The following is an 18,094-nucleotide window of genomic DNA, read 5'->3' as shown; positions in this document are numbered from 1 at the left end:
GCCGGTCAAACTGCACATTCATTTGGAGGTCACTTGGAGGTCAAAGTGCCTCTCACTCGGAATATGAGAGTGTTAACATGACACTGTAATAAAGACCCTGATCTTCACAACGCTATCGCTGAACGTCTCATCATTCACATGAAGTCTCACTTTTCATTCAGCACAGGACAGCTAAGACAGCTGATATGAGCATGAAAAGACACCACACTCGCTTTTTTCCCCGCTATGAGTACATGAGCAAAGCCTTTTTGTTCGTTCCATTTCCTGGAGAGTGTTTGCTGTGCAGGTCTGAGGAGGACAGTCATGTGGCAAAATCATAATTTTCCTCCACATGACAATTTCTGTCAGCGGCCTCCTCTCTTCTTCTCTTTTCCGCGACCGCCACAGGAAGTCCTGACAGATGTCCGCTGGAGGCTTTCTGTTGGCCAACATTATCAACTGCTTCCCCGCAGCTCCACTTTGGTCTCCACAGGAAAATAATTAGCAAGAAGCTGGTTGATTATGTCCATTCAATACATTAGCTTATGGGTTTTAAGGATGTGGCGGACCCCTGCATTGATGTGCTTGCGGTTCGCCTATCTCTCCCAGTGCCAAAACTCATACTCAGCACATTCACCACACAATAGGCCTAGGGTTTGCGGGACGGGTGGGGTGCAAGCTATGTGGGTGGGGATGTGGCAGGTGGCTGCTATCTTGCCCGTCACCCTCCTGCCCCGACGTGCTTCTCGTCCGGCCTGAAATTTGAATACCACTCATATTAGCTTAGAACACATACAGTACACTCGCGCACAAATCTTACTCTGAACAACACTCCACCAGACCAGGGTCTTCGGGGCAGGAGGGGTGCAAGTGATTTGGGTTCGACTTGCTTGGAGGACTTGCACCCCCACACCCCGCATTTTAACTGCAATTGCCAACAGCACAAATTGAGCACTGGGGTTTTCTGGGGTGGGTTGGTGTAGGGGTGTGGTTTGCGACTGGGTGGGCCCCCTGCAGGCTGGGTTCGAGCCCCGGCGGCTTGTACCGGGTGGTTTCTGGTATGCTGCGACCTGGCGGGGCTGCAGAGAGCGTCGCCAGGTGCCTTCCAGGGCCCCTGGGAGGCCACTTACTGTTGTGGGTGTGGGTTGGGGTGCTGGGTGCGACTGTTGGCCTTTGTGCGTGGCTTTCTTCCCAGCGTCTCTGCGGCGGGTGCCCCGGGTGTTGGCGGATGGTGGAGGGCCCACATATCTGGTGGCCTGCTGCCGCTGGCAGGGTGGGGGCTGACATCCAGGTGCCCTGCGCTGAACACACTCGCCGGCTTGACAGCGGAGCGGGGGGGGGTGTCAGTCTGTTGCCACGGGACCTGCGGTCTGTCCCTGGCGCCCACGGCCCAGGTTCTGCGCCTGCGGCTGCATCTTGTGTCTGTACATGGGGGTGGGTTGTATGCGTGCACCTCAGGGGTGCGGGGTCTTCTGGCGCTCCCTGGGACTGGGTATGCGCCTCGGGGCCAGGCGTGGGTGTTGCTCTGCGGGCTTCTGCCTTCTCTGGGGGCTGGGGGGTCTTCTATGGCTGCAGGGCGGGGTGCTCGGGGCTTTCCTGTGGCCGTGGGGTGTCTGTATGGCTGCGGAGCTCGGGGGGTTTCAGGGCCTTTTCCGCTGCTTGGAGGCGCTACGATATAATACTGACCTTATACACCAGAACCAAATGGGAAGTCCCGTACACTCACCAGTGGACACTTCACACGCACACACATCACACATACACACACACACACACACACACACATATATAGGCGGTCTCATCACAGGCACACACCAGCACCTGCTTTGAACATACCCCAACACCCTCCTGGTTACATCCCTCTCTTTTTCTCCCTCATTTACTGCCATAACTATGACAGGAAGAGGCCACGTGCCCAATTGCTGTTCCAGTTTTCCTGGACTTCTGTTTTTTGTCATTTGATGTTGATGTTTTTCTGTGTACATGTTGTTGTTTGTTTCTATGTTTATGTTTTATCCATGTACATGTCTCCCCCTCTTGGAGTAGTGATCAGTTGTTTATAGATCCAAACATGGTATAATAGTTCTCCAAAGAGGGGGATTGGTGGCGGTCCTGTACAACAAAAAACTGTGCTCTTGTCATCCTCCATGTTGTCCACAGGACAGAGTTGTTGCAGCAGTTCCCGATGATTTAAGAATGAATAAAGAGTTGCATTGCAGGTTGAGAACTTCAACTCAACTTGCAGACTAACTCTGTCCTAGATGCAATGGCATTAAAATACTCTGCCCAGTTTATGCCCAGTATGCTGACAGCACAGGTAAAAAAAAAAGGATGTGGAGGACGCAGGAAACATTTGTACCTCAGTAAATGATGCCCATCATCTGATGGATTGTTGTTAATTTGTATAATGATAAATTGTGATAAATTGTGCAACAAACTGTGTAATAACTGTAAACTGTAAACACTGTAGTGTTAGATTATCCCTTTTGTTATTAGCCGTGGCCACACTGTTTTACAGATATTGTTATAATAATAATAATAATAATAATAATAGTAATAATAATATTAATCATAATTATTATTATTATTATTATTATTATTATTATTATTATTATTATTATTATTATTATTATTATTAATAATAATATTATTAATAATAATCTAAATAATATTTTTTATTTGTATTATTAACAACAATAATTTGTATAATAATATCAATAATAAATATAGCTACAGGCAGCTATAGGTCCAGGTCTAGTTTAATCACGTTGGGTGCGTTTTACAGATTCCCGGGTTCTCTGAAATGCATCATGATTTTCCGAGTTTACGTTGAAGGCCGCATGGGCTCCCCCAAGTAGGTCGTCTTCTGGTTGCTTGTCTAGCAGAGCAACCACTATGTCTACACAGCTCAACCCTCCTGTCTTAAAAATAACCATCCATGTTTGCCTGTAAACCAGTACTTCTCATTGTTATAACTCACCGTGTTTGTCTTTGGAAATAGAGCTGCACTCTCAGTGACGGGTGGTGCCGTGTTGGACTTGTAATTAATCTTTTTACTTTTTTCCTTGGATTACAGTTCCAGTAAGTTACGTTTCCACGAAATACGAAAAACGTTGTGGTATTTCTGTGAGGAATTACCATTGCACGGCTTCTATTTTTCCGACGCCTCCTCACTTATAAACCAAGTTCCGTTCCTACAACCAGGTCATTAAGCGAATTGGTCGATGAGCGAGGAGAAGTATTATTTCACGGTAAGGGGCCGTGGCTGGTATATATAGTGTATAAAGTTAATATAGTGTATATAGTATATATAGTATATATAGTGTATATAGTGTTATTTCACGGTAAGGGGGTGTGGTGATGGCGAACGCTAGTGTAGTGAATACTGACAGACTGTGGGAACGAGACTGAGAATGGTGATGAGTTGAGATACAGTGTATACAGTGCATATAGTGTATATAGTATATATAGTATATATAATATATATAGTGTATATAGTGTATAAAGTTTATATAGTATATGTAGTGTATATAGTGTGTAAAGTGTATATGGTATATATAATATATATAGTGTATATAGTGTATATAGTGTATAAAGTTTATATAGTGTATATATTGTATATAGTGTATGTAGTGTATATATTGTATATCCTGTATATAGTATATATAGTATATATAGTGTATGTAATATATATAGCGTATGTATAGCGTTTGTCACAACACGCTTCCAAAAGGAGACGTACTCTGTTTGTGTGTACGTTTGTGTTCCAGGTAGTTTTTAGATTTCAAAATTCCGAGCATTTTGCCCTGAACGATGACAATAGGGTCTCAGGCCTCAGGCTGGACCCCTAAAAATAATAATGATAATAATAATGTACTCATCTATATTTATATTCATACCAAGCAATACCTACTACAATACTCAATTAAATACTATCAATAGAGTACCTACAGTATATTAGAATATCAATACATTCAATATATTTATAGGGGTCAATACTTCCATACTGCCAGTCCCCCCTTAGCTCTTAGACTTTTTTTTAAATTTAATTATCTTTATCTGGTGCATAGAGCACATTTTGTATATTCTGTATATTATTGTATATATTTTTGACTGTTAAGGAATATTTTTCTATGCTATGTATTTGCACCACACAGCATGCAGCTATCACCAAGACGAACCCCTTGTATATGAAGATGTACAGTACTTGATCGAATCAACAGGTTCTGATTCTGTGTGTTGGGCTGCAACTACGATTTTGTTGAAAACATGTATTTTTTCCAATATCACTCTACATTTTCCACGGCCCGTAATTGTTTGTGTATTTTAACTTGTAAAACAAGCAGCACTAGAATAGAGTTAGGACTTTTTAAAGACGACTCCATTATTTTCACCTTTGCCTAATCGTCCGTCGGACGGGGCTCACGTTTCCTTTTCTTCGCTGCCAAATCCAACGCGGGGCAGACCGCTGACCGGGTCCTTTTTGACGCCGCTGGAAACAGAGAAATTTGGGATCATGGGATTGTGCGCACGCAGTGGGACCGGGCCCGGCAATTAGACCCCCGGCACCCCACCAACCCACACTCCGCTCCGACCGCTAAGACACTTTGGAGACAGGCGAGTCTTCCGGAGTCTCCCGTGCTGAGATGCGGTTCATTTCACGGCTGTTATCGCAAGTCACCGCACAAAAAGTGGAAGATAATAGGGCTCCCAAAATGGGCAAAAATAATGAACGGGGGGGGGGACGAGGACGCTGCTGTATTATGCAAGAGATAATAATTTATTATAATGGACTGGAATGGGCCTCTATGTGCATAGCCAGCTTATTTGAGCTTGAAAGCCGACAGAACGTTGCAAAAGAAGGCTTTAACAAATGACCATTTTTTGCATCTCACAGCTCTTTTTTTGTTTAGTGGGATTTTTGCTACTACACAAAGTAATGAAAATGATATCATGTGCATGACATCACGGGGCATGTTTCAAAGGTTAGCCGTATTTCACCCCCCCCCCCCCCCACTCCCCCGTTTCCCACAGACATGAAATGAAGCGATGACGGTGACCTTCGCTGGTTGTTGTTTTGCTGGTGAAGGTGACCCGTGCCTCTGTCTTTTCCTCCCCCCGTCGTAGTTCCTGTGCTTGAAGAACATCAGGACCTTTCTGGCGGCGTGCGGCGACGTATTCGGAATGAAGAAAAGCGAGCTGTTCGAGGCTTTCGACCTGTTCGACGTCAGGGATTTCGGAAAGGTAAGGCGCGGCAAAATCCAGACACCAAGCCCTGCAGCACACGGAGCGTAATCACCCGTGTGTTCATATACGACGTGTGGACGCGTGTGTCCGTGTACCTATAGATGTGTTTCATTCCCTGTCGTCTTCCATATGTGAAAGGCTCCGAAGGTGAGAATTACTGTTTCCGCGCTTGTAGAAATTCTTGTTTCCTCAACAGAGCAGTCCCCGGGGCCTTAATGCACTATTTCCTCCGCTAGGGAACTTCTGGATGTTATTTATAATGTAAGAGAAAGAGCTGTTCTGTGTTGCAGCCGATTTAAATGATAATGACTTTAAATGATAATGACTGATCTTGATGGGACTGCTAGTGCAGTCCCATCAATAAAGATCAGTCCATTCACAGAGCTCTGTTATGGTTTGAACCTCGATCCCGCCGGACGGCTAATGGCTGTGATGGTATGTGGTGAGTCCTTGATTTACACCGAGCCTCGAGAGACATTGAAGCCATTATCTTAAATTTTGAGTTTTCTCCAAGTTTTCTTTTTTTTTTTTTCACGATTTGGGAGCGAGGGAAAGGACGGAAAAGAGGCGCAGGCCCACGAGGCACAGGACCTCTTTTAAAATGGGGTCAGGCGCTTATGGACGAGGCCGTACTGAGGTGATGCGCTCCAACCGCCCAGCCAGTGAGATCACTTTTAACCTGCACTCGTATCCCTTTGACTTTCCGTCGGAACGCTCTTGTTTTTCTGCCGTGCCGCCCCCTCCGACGGCCCTGCTGTCGCCCGCAGGAAGTCCTCGGGAGGTTTAATTAGAAATCCCAGCCTCGCAGCATGAGAGGCGGCGACGCCGTCCTCCGCCGCCCTCGCACCGCCCTCGCGCCGCGCCTCTGAGTCATCGGGGTGGTGCGTTCTGTCGCTTCGTGTGTGTGTGTGTGTGTGTGTGTGTGAGTGCGCGCGCGTTTGGGTTGGTGCTCGTATCGCCGTGTGAGAAGGTGAGGCGCAGATGCCTCCCCTAAAACTAAAACTTACCTGGCGAAAGCACGCCACCGCGGGGAGGGCGCATTAAAATTTCAAACGCGCGGGTTTGAATGTTGTTGCGACCAGCACAAAACAAAAGCGGGACGCTGGTTCCACAGGGTTTGCACCGCCGTGCAAACGCTGACATTTATATCCAGTTAAATTGTATCTATGAGTGAAATTCACACAGAGAGAATGACCCTATATCCCTATTCTCGCCCAGCGTTGAATTTGAAAGACCATTCAATAGAGAGAGAGAGCAAAAGCAGTATCTCGCATTTATAAAATGTTAATACATCCACGCCCCCCTCCATTCTGTCAGTCACTTGTGACTGGGCTCCTTACGCCGATGAATTAAGCCATTTATAATTAAAAGCCGTTCGGACTGCTGGCAGAGTTCACGCGTTCCGCTCCCAAGCAATGGAGCCAATTCCAGGCATACTCCATCCAGCATCAACAGAACCTCCTTGAATGTGAATATGCAAATAGATTTGCTATTACTTGCCCTGCCAAACAAAACAAAAAAAAGAACGGAAGAAAATATTGTGGGACGGGGAGATTTTACAATACATGTTATGTGGCATCGCAACGCACTATTGAATAAGCTTAAAAACCAAGTGACAAGTTTACACAACACATACCCATTAGGATTTCTGGCCTACTCAAGCACTGAGTGTTTGTGTATTTATCTGTTATGGCGTACCCTCTGTACCTCGTACCTCTAGTAAGTGAGGATAGTCTTTAACCCCCAGCCGCTCTGGATGGATGGATGGATGGATGGATGGATGGATGGATGGATGGATGGCCAAACCAGAGTCTTTCAAAAATACATTGTAGAGGACTGGGACTACATCATAGTGCTGGTATGATATTATATGACATCGTGTGCCTGCAAGAAGTTGTAGGCACACGATGAAAAGTAAATTTCACACATGATGAAAAGTACATTTCTTCATGCTGCTGTTCAGGCTTGGACACAAGACCTTTCTTCCTGGCACTGTCCAGCAAATGCCCCTTTTTAACGAACCAAAAGAAGCAGAGAGAGGATTACTGTACTCGTGTAGCAACACAAATGTTTTATCTTCTTCTAAAAGTCAATGGAACTCAGCTTTCGATCTTGTGACGCTGGCTCCACCGACAAAGGGAGAATGGGGCTTTGTCTCCCCCAACTCCTATTCCCAATCATAGTTAATCTACTTTACATTGATTCGTCGTCGTCTGAATCTTATTTCCCCGTCGGTGCCGAACCTTTAACTTTCAAATGTCCAACGACAGGGGTTTATTTTCAAGCGTGACAACGCGCAATTCGACCCCTTAATTTTCTTGCATCGATTTCCATTGGATCAGTCTGCGCCATTATGGATGACGCACTTTGGCGGAATCCCACGTTGGCGGAGTGGAATCTAATGTCCCTGAAATGAGAGCGCAGAGCGAGCTCGCCCGATGATCTCCGGACGGCTCGCTTCTACGGAGAGGCTTACGGAGCAAGAAAACAGGGCGAGGGTGGGGGTAGCCGCCGCTCACCTGCGGATAACCTCTCGTTGTCTTTGGCCTCTTAAAAAAATAGAGCCAAGCTATGGAGCCACACCCGAGGACTTGTGGAGCTCCTCAAGGAACACGGCCCTGCGGCTTGCAAACAGAGGATTCGATGGCGGTTGATCTTCAGAACACGTCTTGGCCCCCGACGGAGGTGGGGGGCGCGACGTAGGTTGACGATAACTTTGTCGCCTCCCTCTGACCAAGAGCCTTTCGGGCGTTCGCCGCGCCTCGCCGGGACGTCGGGCTCCGTTCGGCATCCGGGCTTCCGAGAGCCCCGTGTGCGGCTGCCGGAGTCGGACCCTTGGCCCCCGCGTCGCACCGCGACAAACACAAAACACACACACACAACAGCCCGGAGCCCTGGCTCCCCGACGAGGAAAACATCTGGTTCGCACATCTGTCTTGTAGACACATTTAAAGGGTGGGGGTGAGGTGGTGGTGGGTGGTGGGGGAGTGTGGAGACGGAAGACCTGGCTTCACAGGGCTTAAACAAGCACCCCCTCCCCAACCTCCTCCCACACACTCACACACATGACAGGGTGAGAGAAAGGTGTTTTTTTTTTTTTTGAAAGCTTTCCAAAGGAGGGGGAGGCTGCTTCTCCTTCGAGCCCCCTCGTATCTGCCACTGACAGTCACACAAGTGTGCGACGCTCGTTTTCGGGGGAGAAGACTCCGAGGACGCTCTAAGCCGTCGCTAAGCGGGGCGGCCAGATGCGGTCGGGGAGGCGTCACGTGTGAGTGCGCGGGACGCGGCCGTTGTCTCGGGTTGTGACTTCCAGTTATCTCGCCATCAAATCAAAGCTGTACAGGCGGCCGATGTGTCGGAAAAATAGACAATGTAATCGTCGGACTATTCTGGGCGAAAGATTGAATGACGCATGGTCTCACTTCCAGTTTATTGCTATTTCCAGTCGGGAGATATCATCTGATTTTAAACAGTCGACCGCCAGCGTGCTGACAGAGGCTGTGCACTCTGTACTTATTGAGTAAGAATTATTCTCGTGGAATGTGCTGCGCTGTGAACTCCGACTGCAGTGATCTACAGGCATTCATCACGTTTCCGATGACAGCGGTGCGTCAGAAACGCAATTAGCTGAATTGCAGTGATCTGCCCGAATGCTCTCGGGGATATGATGTGGATTCTCCCGAAATACAAATCGAGGGACCTTCACCTTAATTCGTCAGATATCACTCGAAAACAGACCTGAGTGTGTGTAGAAAGTTACTTCCCATCAAAGCCCCTTCTGCCGTGAACGTCAAACAATGCAACCCCACTGCCGGGCTGGGGGTCCGATTTGAAGGAGCCAATCAGTACCCATAATGCATCTGGCTGAACTGAACCCCCTTGCCCCGTGACCCCTCTATCACCCACTTAGACCCACCCGCACAATTCGTCACCTCTGGCCTTTGAAGCGGGCTGAAGCTTCCCCTTATGCTAAGTGCACACCGCGCACGCGGACGACACCGGCGCGGGTGCTGGAAACATGCTGCCGGGACCAGGGCTCCCAGCCGCGTTGAGGAACGGAAAGCAAAAGCGGGAACGCAGGAGCCAACGCTTCTTTGTGAGGAGGAAAAGCAAATTAACCTGAAATGATGGTATTTAAGTATCCAACTATTTCTGTTTTACACACGACCACATGCGGGCTCTACATCCTCCTATAGCCTCCGCATGGCTATATAAAATGTATTAAATGTATTTCTTGGAGTTTCCCAGAAACTCGTTTCGGGAACAAATAAGTTCTCAACAAATACGTTGAGCATAAATATCAATAAAGCACAACACATGCCATTTATTTTTAGCCTTGGCCTATATAACTTCACTCGTATTACTCCTATTGACAGCCTCGTACATAAATAATAAGCGGGGGGGGATGCTATTCAGAAGAGGGATAGAGAAAGTGATGAGGAAGGAGGGAGAGGGAGGGAGAGAGAGGGAGGGCTGAGGGCGATGAGAGGAGAGGAGCAGGTATCGATCATGGTCTTCCTCTCCGGTTGACGATGATGGAATAACCCGTGGAAACTCGCTCAGGGGCCAGATGGGGCTTCCCGACTGCACCACCGCCCCACCCTCTCCTGCTTCCATCCATTTCACCCCCCCCCCCCCCGCCCCCACCCATCCACAGTTTTTTTTTGTCTGTCTTTCTAATGTCTATTGTTCCCCCCGTGTCTCTCTCTCTCCCTCCAACGCCCTTGAGCAGTGCTCTTTTAAGCAGATGCGTGTGGTCAGATATCAGATGACGGTCCAGGGCTAATGGACACTCTGAGCTGTGGGTGCTCCTCTGTGCGGCTGCAGCTCAGGGCTGCTTCTCTTAAACTCGGCTTATTGTTCCCCAAAGCGTTAATGTTTGTGTTTGACATCGCCGGTGGGCATTAAGTGGGATTATGCGACGAGGACGCGAGGCGGCACGACTCCTCTGTCATTTAACTGGAAAATGACCAAATCAGCACTACCATCACCATGTTGATATGGTCTGACCAGGACCGGCTCTTAGAACTCCACACTTTTATGCCAAAGGCTAAGTATTAAAAGGTGCGTGTGTCGGTATCGGACATTTTCAGATGTTACCCAGGCCTAAGCAGGAGAGGACCTGACGCGTCTGTGCTAACAGCCGAGGCGCCGGGGGGTGAGCAGTATTATTTTTATAATCGGTAACGGCTTCCTCTTTATCAGGAGAAGGCAGAACAGAATTGGGCCAAGTTGAAAGAGGATTCTGGGTTTGAAAACAAGGGGCTGTCGCGGCGGAGTCACGGAGGAGCGGGGCACAGCGGGCTTGATTAATATCAGAAGATACAAAACTGACTCGCGCAAAAAGCGGTGTGTGGAAGAGAGAGAGAGAGAGAGAGAGAGAGGGAGAAAGGGAGAGAGGGAGGGTAAGATGTCGGCAGAACGAGCAGAACGGCAGAGCAGAGTCAGCTCCCGTCGGGGGTCTGATGGAGACCACGTCCGCTGTCGGACTTTGGTGCCGGAAGCAGGGGTGGGGGGTGACGGACCTCAGTGTCTAAGCTTTCGTTTCTCCCCTCGGATTCTGTTAATGGGGATGTGAGCCAGTGAACAGCTTCTGCTTTTTCGATAGCGGGGCAGGTACACACATCACCACGTGCTTTGACAGATCCTCTAAATGTAGAACTTCATGGGACCGCCGGACGGCTTGGGCGTTTCAAGCCATAATTGTGGTAGATTGTCGTCTAATTAATGAGCTGATTTCGTTCCACTGATTTTGTAATTTTCCATCGATTGCCTGTGGGTAAAATCGGTAAAGGAGGGCGATGATGGTCACGAGACACATCTAAAAGCGAAACACGTCGGGCTGCTCGCAGATGCTCCTCAGGTTCGGCGGTGGAGATTTGCCCCGCGGCTTATCCGCCGCGTCAGGATTCTGCCGTCGTCTCCACCGCCATGCTGTGTTCTGGACTCCTTTCCTTTTTGCCTTCAGCTCTCCCAGCAAAGCGGCGTCTGCACGTTTGGAGATGCTCGACCGAGGTTTCGCAGAATGCATGTATGTATTCAGGGAATTCAGTCGGCGCGCAGCGGTATAATCCCAAGGCGCCGCAGAACAGCGGTCGCCGTAACAGGCTGTTCTGCGCTCCAGTCCGGAAGAGTCTTCCGCAAACGAGGGGGAAGCGGCGTCGCGCTCCGCTGGTGCAATCATTTCTGAATGCGTTTCGTAGGCGAGTGGATATGTAAATGCATACACCCCAACAACTCAGAGGCGTCATACGGACGGTAATTTGCCGTTATACGGCCGGCTTCATGACATCTGCTTCCTCTGGAATCTAAGAGCACTCCACATATCAATGGTCGGAGCATGAACGCGTAACACCCGAGCGCACGTCCGCGCTTCCACGTTGGAAGGGCGCGCGGCGGGGAAAGCGCGACGCAACTCGGGGGCCAACATGCCTCAGCCATGCCGCCTGCCGGCTGGCCGGGAGATGGCCGGTCTCCTCTCCCTGTGTGTTTTCCGTTTGTCAAACTTTGAACGGGGGCCGACGCCCGTTTGATCTCCGTGGGAGCCGATTCGCTCTCGCGCCGCGGAGGCGTCTCTTGAGGCCGGAGGCCGAAAGCATCAGCGTGGGTTGTATGTTGCGTCCTCAAGCCGCGGGGCTTCTGAGCTCCCGCTTTGTAGCTCAGGTGCCGTGTGGCCCCTGGTGGTTTTTCTTTTTGCTCTGGGAGTTGGGCATGCGGCTGGTCCCGGTGAGGGCAGTTAAATCATCAAGGGGGAGCCCAGATTGCAAAAGCTCGATACGTGGCGAGGACGGGAGTGTTAATCCCGCTTTAATTCACACTCGTCTTGTGTGTCTGGGGTGTGACCTCGTAGGGGAGGCTCCCCGGGGGACTGACTCATCTCAGGTCCCAGGGAGCAAGCAGGAAATGGGAAGAGGAAATGGCCCGAAACTCACCGTGACTCCACAGTGAGCTTGCATTTCAGAGCGGGGGGAACGGGCCACTTTATCTCTTCCCCTGGTGTGACTGGAGGCATTAGAGTGCAGTTTACTATAGGTGTGTGCGTCCGTAGTCAGCCATTAATATGGAGAGAGCGAGGCGGCGGGCGAGGGGCGTACTTGCGGTCGGACTTCCCCCTGTTTGATTCCTCGGCCCCTCTCTGCGTGCCGTCCCTTTGAGGGCCCCGTCGAGTACCGGTGCCTCCTGTGACCGAGCCCCGAGTGTGTGCGGGGGTTCAAAGTTTTTATGTGTCTGTTAGACGGAGACAGAGAAACACTATGTGTCTGTCTGTGCCTGCGTGCGCAGTCAACCTCCCCTGTCCCACGTCAGTTCAAAGGCAACCTCCCCGTGGAGTGCGGGGCCACATAAACCTGCAGGTAGTCCGCCTCGGGGGCCCGTAGCAAAACATCTACAGCGTGAACGTGCCTGTGAGCCGAACTGAGAACTGACTGTTTCCGAGTTCTTATTTTTATGGTTTGCGGATTAAACTGTGCATCTGCTTTTTTTTTATATCTGCATTTGGCAACCCAACACTTTCCCCCTCTGCTTCTTCTCACTCTCCCTGGCCGTGACCGTAACGGGCCGTTATCTCTCGTGCAAGGCGATAAACCTGGCAAACGCCACGCGGGCGGCAGTGATTCGGCTTCGGGGACCCGGGGTGGCGAGATGGGAAGATGCCGAGCTGTGGAGGCTACCTGGGCTGCCCGGAGACACGCCGGCGTTTTAATTATAGACCGCTGCTGAGCCCCGGACCGGTGGGCCGGAAGATGTGAGGCTACTCACCGGGCACTAGATCAAAGTACTACAGAGACTTCTACGCATCACACTTCAGGCCCGTGTGCCAAACTACCGCCGCCACCCGTGATGCCCTACTTTCGGAGATTTGACAGCGACCGCTTGGAACTACCCCGGAGGTGTGTGTGTGTGCGCGCGTGTGTGTGTGTGTCGAGGGGAGACCCCGGCTGTTGATTGAGAGCAGTTTTAGGTAAAACGTTGAGTTTCACAGGGAGATTATGTCCAGTGGGGTCGGTCGGAAAAAAAAAAAAAAGCCACAACCCAACCCTCCCTAACTGCATTCTGCTCGGTGACGGCTCTGTGAGGGGCCCATTGGGATTCAGAGCAGCATTTGCCTACGGTGAGTGCTCTGTTCCAGATGGGCAGCCATGTGTTGAGATGCGGCCATGTTTTTTTTATTTTCTTTTTTTCCTCTAATTTTTTCTCTCCTCAGTCCGCCATATCTACCCCCCCCAACCCCCTTCCTCCTCCTCCTCCTCCTCCTCCTCCTCCTCTTCTTTCCCCCCCTGGCTTCAGATAGAGCGCAGAGAGAGGCTGAGAGAGGGAGAGAGCGAGAGAGAATGAGGGATTTCATTTTCAACAAGTGGGGAAAAAAACACAGCAAGAATAAAACAAGCCATCTTGCCATCTTGGAAGCATTTGAAAAAAAACACGGCTCTTAATCTTTCATGAGCTGCCAGAGGCATCTCCAGTCATATTTCAGACATTTTTCCTGAACCACTGGAGAAACAAAATAGGATTTGTGTGTGTGTTATATATATAAATATATATATATATATATATATATATATTTAAAATGGGTAATTGAAGTGGAGAGTGAAGCTCCCTCTCAGTCAGCAGAGTGTGTGTTTCAGTGAAGAGCCCTTTTCCAGATGTAAAGAGGTTGAATGGAGAGAGAGAGAGAGAGAGAGAGAGTGTGGGGGTGAGGGGTGGGGGCAGATTGGTCTTTCCTCTGCATGGCTTCCCAGCGGTGGTGGGTGGAGTGGGTGGATGCGCTGTCAGTCAGAGCGTCGGCAGCGCAAAAAGCTGATCTCCAGCCGCTGCACTCTTTAAAAAAAAAAAAAGAAGAAGAAGAAAAGCTGCGCAAACCTCCGTTGGTATAAACCAAACAGCAGCCTCGTTTCTGGAGAACAGCTGTTTATAGCTGAAATCAGGTGGGTGGTTTGGAAACAAACAAGAGTGCGAGTAATAATACATATATATATATATATAACTCTAACCCCAAACTGTCTTTTTACCCAAGCTTTGATAAAAAATATACATACAGTATACATATATATATATATATATATATGTATATTTTTATCAAAGCTTGGGTAAAAAGACAGTTTGTGGTTAGAGTTTTAAAAAAATGACTAAATTCTCTGAATGCTCATTTACATATGAGGCAAGGTTTGTTTTTAGAACATGGCGGCAGATGTGACATTAGATGAAATGAGGCATAGTTAATGGATTTCTAGTTTGAATCATTTCGTTCAACACAATTTGAAACAGTCACCCAGTCCGCCGGAAATAAAGAAAACCAAAAACGTTCCTGATCATTTCTGCTGTGTATTTGTGGTTCTGTGTGCGGTGCCAGCTACAATAAAGGTTTTTTTTTAGTTTTAAAAGAGCCCTCTCTGAGGAGTCCTTTACTTGGTCAACTCATTTACAATACAAGTTGGATTAGTAGCAGCAATAGTTACACAATATGTTACAATATTACACAGTGTATTTCTCCAAGTAGCTACCAAATGTAATATTTAATAATGATTTATTTAATATATGAGGAACATGAAAAACCATGTCCGTTCCGCATGCACGTTATGTGAACGCTTACGTTGTGCCACGTCATGCATGGAACGCTCCCCCGCTGTATCGGTATCAGTATCGCTGATCTGGCCCTGGTATTACTTGGTATTGGATTGAAACCAAATTTTCCAGTATCGCCCATGACTGCCTCGCAGCCATTTAGAGACCGATTTAGGAACCATCATTTTGACTGTGTGACGCCTGCTGCGTAAGATTAAAAAATCAAGGCGGAACTAATCTGGATGAAAAGGCAAAAATAACTTTGCAAAAGACTTTTGCTGCTTTAATGGTCGAAGCGCTGCAAAAAAAACATAAAAAACAACTGGCGTTCCAGTAAAGTAAATGATGTACATTGACACTCTCACAGCTTGTGCGCATATTGACAACGTATTGAAGGCTTCGGTCAAAGTTAGGGTTACAAATTTAGTTTATTCCGGACTAGGTTCAGTGTAGTTCTGTCAGACAACCCGACGGCGCCACACGGCCTATTTAAGCAGCCAATTCCTCCCGTCCTACCTGTTTTGCACCGCCCGCCTGTTTTGCTCCGCCCGCCTGTTTTGCTCCGCCCGCCTGTTTTGCTCTATCCAACGGGGGATTCAAGCTCATCACTCCTACATTTCTACCTCATTCAGAGCGCCTACGTTTGCTGTGCACCTCCATGGGAGTGATGAGCAATCACTAATAAATAAATGCATAATAATGCATAATTATGCATATGCAATGCATCATAAATAAACAACATTTCCTCAGAGTTGGTTTTATTTTCATGGGTCATACTGTTGAGAAATCGGTTTTGGATACAGTAGCCCCACACGGCCCTGACAGAACTGGACTGATTTAGGAAGAGTTTTCTCTCCCCGAACGGCCGTCATGGGGTTTGAATAAACGAGGCTGTCCGTGTTCGCTGCCAGGCGGCGCCTGGCCATGTTACTGAGCATCCATGTTCATGTTCGACCCAATTAAAACAAAAACATGGGAATAGCATCAAGGTTAACACAAGAAAGGTTCTAATAATAGCAGCTGAAGTTGATCAGTCAAACCTTTTATCTTATATCCCCAAACAATCACTTCATAACCATTTACAGGGATCGTCTATGTTGTGTAGAGAATGGCTGGTTGTCATTTTAACGATTCAACCGTCTTTTATACACGATTGTATAAAACTGAGTCTTTGTTTTCTTATCGTGCTTTAAAAAAAAAAAAAAGAAATAGAAATAATAAAAATCATAGTCCAAAGCACAAACGGACGCCAAACATGACACGGCATTCTCAAAGATTTTACGCGGCTCTGCGAAAAACCAAGTCGTCGCTGAGCTAAATGGGAGCTTGTTCCATTTCATCCCCCTTTGGAAAAACGCGTATCTAATCGGGTCGTGTTGTGAGGCGGTGAATTATTTAGACGCCAGTCACTAAGTGGAACCCCGAATGCGTCACGCACAGTACACCTCTCTACCGCGTACGCTCCGCGTGCGGGGAGATGTGCAAGGAGCCGTCTTTAGCAATTTCCACGGGGGCTCCTCTGGGAGGGCTGGACGGCTCCGCCCGTTGACGGCGCGTGTACGGCGTCAACACGGAGGGGCTGTTTTCTGCCTGGAGGGAGGACTGCATCCGCCACTGGATCATCAGGTGGAAAACAGTAAACGCACTAACACGAAACGCTTCGGCATAAAGTATACTTATCGACGGCGCTTTCCAGGATCTTATGGATGTAGGGCTACGTCAGGTATAAATGTATTATACATTTATGTTTAATACTAATCCTACGAGTGTGTCAAAATATAAATAGGATAAATCAAGAAATTGTGAATGCGTGACTTTTTCTTTATTTCTTCCTGAGGCAGCGATCTCTATTCATCATCATGATAACGTAATAAACGTCTCGCGCATGGCCGTCATTTTTGAGTGAATTTGAGGAATTGTTCTCAGCAGTGATAGAAGCCCACAATGCAAGCGCCGGCGAGTGTTTGACCGTCTCTGATCTCGCCGGGCGACGAAACGGACGCTGTCATGTTTATCGCTGTTCAATGTGGGATCGGATTCATGACACGCCAGCTCTTCGACTGAGCGCTCCGCCTTGGCGCCGCTACCCCCGCCGGAACCCAGAGCGGCGTGACTCGGACACGAGGATGAAAGGGCGGCCCCCGACGAGCTGCTGGAGCCACCCGGCCGAGACTCATGTTTACCCGTGTTTAGCGCGGTGGCCGTCTCTCCTACCACGAGCGTATCGGGTTTACGTATGTGTTATGTGTAATATATCCCACACCAAAAATATTTGCTTTTTTCATCCTGTCTCACGAGAAATCCAAACAACCCTGCTTTTATTTGAAAGAATATTCTGGACCTAATTAGCACGTTTCCACAACTAGTATCTTCGGCCTTTTGGAGATCACCAGCTGATCCCCGACGTTTGTCCAGATGTTGCGCTTCTTATATCGTCAAGCAGCATAAAAAAAATCCACATTAAGCGTCAATTGAAACACTCCCCGGCTGTGAAAGCGGCGGGATTTGTAGGATTTCCCCAAATTCTACTGGCCCCACGCGGGTTCCCTGGGGCACGCCTGAACGGAATTTGAAAGCGCACTTATGAGCAACAGCCGCACGGACCGCCAGCCCCCCCTATTTTATTTATTTTTTTGTAGCGCCGAAAAAATAAAAATAAAAACGACCCAGCCTAGTTCTTATGCTGGATTACAATATCTGGCGAGTCTTTCAACTGTCCAAAAAAAACCCAAAAAACGAGCCCTCAAGGAACCAAATTCTTCGCGATCGTCTGAAGGGCTTTAAAAGCGGAGCTCATATGTTTCAGCCCAGAGTCTACTCACGGGCGGCCTGAATACCCCCGCTGTTTGATTCTTTTTCATCCTCGGTAAAACCTAGCGATAGTATTTCATCAAAGGGGCGGAATTGGATATATCTGTCAGCGTAACGAAACAATGGAGACTGCCAAGCGGGCGAGGTAAGAGAGTGGGCGGCTCGCACTGCGCGGCGGGGCTCCCACTCCCTCTCAGCGCCACGGCCGCGACGGCGCGTTCGGCCCGGGGACACACAGCGGCAGCAGGTCCCCGGACGATGCGGACGATTCGTAAGATATCCAAGCGCCCGAGGGTTACAGCGGGAAAACGTCTGAGAGGGCACCGGTGTCGATCTCACAAGATGGGCCGACGCACGCACGGACTGGGGGCTTGTGAGTGCAGTTTCCACCCACATGCCTGAAATGTGTGTGTTGTGTACGATGGACTTCCAGACTTTCAGGCTTCTACCAAAATAAGATAGAACTTCACTCACCACGTACTGTACGCACCTTTTC

The 18,094-nt window shown here is 48.6% G+C and overlaps 1 protein-coding gene across 1 annotated transcript in view; it reads left to right on the top strand.

Moving 5' to 3' along the window:
- The window catches only part of vav3 (vav guanine nucleotide exchange factor 3), a gene marked incomplete at its 5' end in the record, with an annotated part of 88,991 nt that overhangs the window by 9,571 nt on the left and 61,326 nt on the right, over positions 1-18,094 (top strand). The window contains one exon of the mRNA XM_080020271.1: positions 5,107-5,223. Coding sequence (XP_079876397.1) covers positions 5,107-5,223 — 117 coding nt within the window. The remainder of the gene's footprint in view (positions 1-5,106; positions 5,224-18,094) is intronic.

The sequence above is a fragment of the Zeus faber genome (assembly GCF_960531495.2).
Source record: "Zeus faber genome assembly, chromosome: 19".
Taxonomy (NCBI): domain Eukaryota; kingdom Metazoa; phylum Chordata; class Actinopteri; order Zeiformes; family Zeidae; genus Zeus; species Zeus faber.
This window is presented reverse-complemented; position numbering and strand designations above follow the sequence as displayed.